Source organism: Solanum tuberosum, unplaced genomic scaffold (assembly GCF_000226075.1).
Source record: "Solanum tuberosum cultivar DM 1-3 516 R44 unplaced genomic scaffold, SolTub_3.0 scf00008, whole genome shotgun sequence".
NCBI classification, from domain to species: Eukaryota; Viridiplantae; Streptophyta; class Magnoliopsida; order Solanales; family Solanaceae; genus Solanum; species Solanum tuberosum.
The window spans coordinates 3,525,420-3,531,148 of NW_006238934.1; the positions used below are offsets into that span (position 1 = coordinate 3,525,420).

Below are 5,729 nucleotides of genomic sequence, written 5' to 3' on the forward strand. Positions count from 1 at the left end.
GAAGAAGAGTTGGAGATTGGTGCTAAATTGGATGATGTGAAGCAAAATAACTTGTTAGGAACATAACAAGGCGATATGTCACTGTATGAGCAGCATAACCTTTTCAGGTGAGAATTTGAAGAATCGTATTGGGACTTGGCATCTCGGACCTGCCTAAGCTTTGTAGGAGGTACAGGAATTAATATGGTTAGTACAATACAATAGGTAGTACTTCCCCGTCTATGTCCATTTTGTTGAATAGTGAAATATTACGATGAAATTGTAGCTATCACTTAACAAACTTAGCAGAATCGTTAGACAGATTACAGTAATTTGGCGTGACACTGCATAAAAAGGGCAACTGATAGCTTATTTAGCGCAGAGTTTGGAGGCATGATCACTTTAGTGGCAGCCTGCAATTGTTTATTTGGTTCTTGTAACTTGAAAAAAAATATAAGTTGTTTGGATTTACTGCTCCAAGTTCTGAAACTGAAATATCACACAGAAGGATCAATTTTATATTCTCCTTTCTTTTCCCCTTTGTTCTGGTCTTTAGAAGGTTAATGAGAAGGACATAAGCAACACGATTGCAGACAAACTGATATTGGATTGCTAAGTCATTAGGATCAAGCCTTGTGTTTAGATATCGCTATTCTTTTTTTCATTTAGTTGTGGACTGTGGCCTGTATGCTGCTTATCAAAATAAAGCAAATCAGAAAAGTTAGAACTTTTTGCATACATATATTCTTCCATCTGGATTAGATTAGTTGAATGTTTCCCTGAATTTCTATTACTCTTTATACAAGTATCTACCAGACAACCTCTCGAGTAAAATTGTGGATGCATGAGGCGAAGTTTTGATTCTTTTAGTTGCCAAGATACCAGATTAACATTGTGATACATAGTGTGTGAGATCTTCAATGATAACACACTAAATCCATGTCGAAGGAACTAGAATTTTGAACTTTAGCAAGATTGTCACAATGTACCCTATTTCGTTACTCTTTTACTTTTCCTGTTTCTAGTTCTTTCATTTCTTGTTTCTAACTCTTACGTGCTTTTCATCTTCAGGGTGGATCTATTCGACAAGAGTTATTCTATATGCTGAAAGATGAGAAAGATGTTCATTTCTCCTTTGGAAGTATACTAAAAGGCGGAGTAAAACAAGCAACAGACGGTATGCACTCTTCCAAATTCTGTCTCAACATTGCAGGTGACACTCCCTCATCAAACCGTCTCTTTGATGCTATTGCATCTCACTGTGTACCAGTCATCATTAGTGACGAAATAGAGCTTCCCTACGAAGATGTTCTTGACTATTCAGAGTTCTGCATATTCGTCCGTACATCAGATGCTATCAAACCACATTTCCTCATAAACTTCATCAGGAGCATCACGAAACAAGAGTGGACTAGAATGTGGGAAAGGTTAAAAGAGATCGAAAATTTCTTTGAGTATCAATATCCTTCCAAGGACAACGATGCTGTTCAAATGGTCTGGCAAGCTATCGCTCGTAAGGTTCCTACTGTCAATTTTAAGGTGCATAAATCATCGAGATATTCTCGATCACCTGTTTCGAAGGAAGGAGGGCTAAAATCATTTCCCTTGCCAAAGAATATTTAGCAAGCAACTTGAACATTCAGTAGTTGTTTGAATATTTTGTCAACATCAGAAATTTTTTCACAGTTTTGGAACATAACCAATGTTTTGCAAACAATAGTTTATATATACTATATAGTATAACATAGAAAAGAAAGTTGTAATTTTTAAGTTTATGATTGTTGAATCAGTTAAAGAGATCATTGATAAATTTGTTCATTCATTCATTTTTCATCTGTTTAACTTTTTTTCTATATGACTTTGAAATCAGGATTCTCACTAAGGATGTTCAGAATTCTATATATATATGTATTTACGCAATATAATTATCTATATACACAGAGTAAATTTTCGAAGAAGGATGTTTAATTGACCACCTTTTATACCCTTCATTGTATGTGGCTACCTCGTTGCATTAATGATCACAAAAAGTAATATATTGTCGAATCGAATAGTTTTGAACTCACAATTTTAATACTATAATGAACTCAATGTCAAGAACCTTAAAGATCGAATCCAATAAATAAATTCTAAAATGAAAGTCTAATTATATAAATTCTAAAATGAAAGTTTTGATTTCCTTTGTCAACGTCTTCTCAGTCGAATTTATTATATCGAGCGTGTTTAGTACGATTTATATTTTTTGTGTGATTCGTAAACTATTGCACAAGAGTGAGTTATTTAGTGCGTAATTATCAAATATTCTCTCCATTCACTTTTACTTGTCATTTATTCTTAAAATAGATTTTCATTTTTACTTATCACTTTTGATATATTCCTTCTGTCTACTTTTAATTGTCATGTTGCGCTTTTCAAAAGTCAATTTGACTAATTTTCAAAGTTAAATTAAATTACATTAATTTGATATGTAAAACAAAATATTTAGATATTCAAAAACTATACGAAAAGTACTATAAATTCCACTTTTTTGCATATCAATATGATGAAAAAATACAATCGTAAAATGTTAGTCAAAGTTATTATCATTTGACACTAAAAAAGGAAATTATGACAATTAAAAGTGGACGGAGGTAGTATCAAGAAAAGACAATTATTTTTTCCATCTTTTACCCTCAGCATTAAATACTTATTCTCCAAATCATTTTTCAAGATCTAATACTAAACATCATTTAATAGGGCTAGTTTGGTAAAATATCTATATCAATAATAATTTTCTTAATGAATATATCAAGTCAAATAGTAACAAGTAAAAATGAACGAATGGAACAACTATTGCGGATTTCTCGAGGCTCCAAAAGAAATACTTCGTTCCAAAATATTTGTCACATTTTTTGTTTACGCTCTCTTTAATATCGACATTGATTATTCTCTCAATGCAATGCAAAACAATTTCCAAGAACATTGATATTTGAGTCTCATCAAATGACTTTCACATTGAATTTTGTGGATTTTACCGTCCATCATTTTCTATGAATTTTTAATTTTAGGGTGTGTTTGATACGGCGAAAAATACTATCTTAAAAATATTTATGTAATTTAGCAAAATATTATGAGACAGGATGGGGTAAGAGGTGGGGGTTTAAGGGTGGCGAGGGATGGATTGTTCGAGATTTAAATTTTATAAGTTTAATATTTAAGGTTCTTGAAATATTATAAAACTTATTTTTCCTAGTTCTATTAGCAAAATCATTTACTTTCATTTTTATAAGAAAATAAAAAATATTTTATATATATCAGCCAAGTTAACTTATATTAGAAATATGTATACTATCTCATAATAAGTAAAAGTTTATGATCGAAAGACATGTATCTTGTATTTATCGATTTAATATTTTTTGAACAGTTGTAAGTCTCTCCACTTTCCTTTTCATTTGTTGGTACTTGGTGGTTCAACCATTGAAAATGAAATAATGCATGATGTTGCTCCTTTTTTAATTAAAAGTTTTGAATTTGAGTCTAGAATATTTTGTTTTTTTTTTATAGAAAACGTTACCAACTGAATGGGGTTCTATCTGACGCGAATTTGAATTAATTGAAATCTAATATAAATATTGAACATCGGTCAGGAAACAAATGAAAGGTGTTTATGGAACCATTATTTTTTGTTGGATAAAAGTATATATCAAGAATATGCAATATAGTCTTTGATAAATGATAGTAGTACCTAATAATAATTCATTTTTTCTTACCTTAAAATAATTGGCTGTTGAAAGGCCAAAAAGGTTGATTGGACACTTCTATTTAGGTGGAGCACTTTTGTGACATGTGAATTTTTTTGTTTGTATTCATTATTTGTATCAAATGAAATGAATGCAAGATGTATATTTTTAGGGAATATATATGTATATATATATATATATCTCCTTGGATTTGTGGTATAACATTCTACTAGCCAAAGGAATACCTAAGATTAGTTTCAAAGGAGACTTCATATCCGAAACGCAAGAATGATCTGACTAGAAATTCAATTCAGTAGTATAATTAGCATTGAAATAGTAAATTGTGATTGCAAGACATAAGTCTCAGCTTACAACCGATTAGCGACCGACTTCAAGGAAGTGAGGGAATCAAGCCGGTGATTTATGATTCAACTCCATTTTTTATAATAAATAAAAAATCACAAATTGCTTTTCAAACAAATCAGAAACACATGCAAAAAGAAGAAAAGAAAAAGACTGAAAATAGAAAGTGCCAAAAGGAAAGTGGGCCACAAAGCTAAATGGGCCGAAAAATCACATCAGGCCTGACTCATAAAGTGAAAGTGAAAGGTCACACACAGCCCATGATACTAAAATATTTTTTTAAAATAATTTAATTCCTATTTTTGTTTGATAAAAAATAGGGAAATAAAATATCATAAGATGAAATAAAAGGCCAAACATAATATGAAATTGTGAGTTCAAACTTAATTATATCATAATTTTACAAGTCTAAGTTCTTTCTCACCGATTTGATAAATTGAAGATATGAATCGCATAATAAGCGAGAACATTATTAAATTAAAACTGATATTCACGATTCCACGTCAAAAAACACAAAATGACAAAAAGTGGAAGGGGATGGGTGAAAGGGTTTAGGGCCCTCAAAGCCCCCTTGTTTTTGTGTCTTAGGTATAAGAATATATATAGTTATACCTATTAAAAATTTAGTTTAATTTAGGTCCCTCAAGTCCCTCCATATGGTTCTTTATACATTGTTTTATGTTACTTCCAACTCCTTAAAAAAATATTATTAGGAGTGTGTCAAATCTTCTAAAAATAGTACATTTTTTTTAAAAATTGATCAGAATAACACACATATGACAGTATTTTTGAAAATTCCAAGCAGAATGAGTACTATAGATTATAGAATTGAAGGAAATGAATAGAAAATAAGTTAAAGGAAATCAAAAAGCTTTTTGTACGTATTTTTTACGTAGGTTGTCTATGCTAATTAGTTTGTTTATTACTAAGATAAAATAAAAAGAATATACACAATCATATTTTAATTTTCTAAAATAATAATTACCTATCTATTTTTAATAAGAACGATAATATGCCAGCTTAATGTCTCAAGCTAGAATCTTTCTTTTTTCCTTTTTATTTTTTTAATTATAATGACTTGGTAATCTCTTAGATCTTGAAATGCCAAAAAGTATAATATATGAAAACATTCTTTATTAATACCCCCAAAAAAGTGTAACAACAGAAGACACTTTTTATCCTTTGGGACCAATTTGCTTAGTTTTATTTCTTATGCTACAAATAAATTTGACTTATTTCTACAGAGTGTAGCTGGCTAGAATTTAGTTCATTTCTTGAAAATAAAAAATAAAAAATAAAAAAAATTCTAAACACAAAAAACATTTAATAGAAAATGTTATGAGTTACCCTCTTCATTTCAAATTATTTGTGCTACTTTCTTTTTATTCCTTTTCGGTAACTCTTTAATTCTAACTTTTCACGTATCATAATTAAATCACAAGATTAAAGCACATTTTGAACTTCTGATACATTCTACATATCTTTAATTTAAGATCACAAAATCTAAAATATTTTGAACTGTCAAGTCAGTACCAGACAAACAACTTAAAACAAAGTGAATATATAATTTGTGTTTAATAACTTAGTCGAAGTGTGCGGAAACTGGACGGAACATAAGTTTGTCCAAACAAAAGAAAGTGACAAATGAAGTATGGTCTCTCTTCACTG

The 5,729-nt window shown here is 30.0% G+C and overlaps 1 protein-coding gene across 1 annotated transcript in view; it reads left to right on the top strand.

The window, feature by feature from the left end:
* LOC102598664 (probable arabinosyltransferase ARAD1) overlaps positions 1-1,774 on the top strand; it is a 5,171-nt gene extending 3,397 nt beyond the window's left edge. Inside the window, exon 2 of the mRNA XM_006339145.2 lies at positions 1,051-1,774. Within this exon, the coding sequence (XP_006339207.1) occupies positions 1,051-1,602 (552 nt within the window). The 3' untranslated portion in view covers positions 1,603-1,774. The remainder of the gene's footprint in view (positions 1-1,050) is intronic.
* Positions 1,775-5,729: the final 3,955 nt, after the last annotated feature.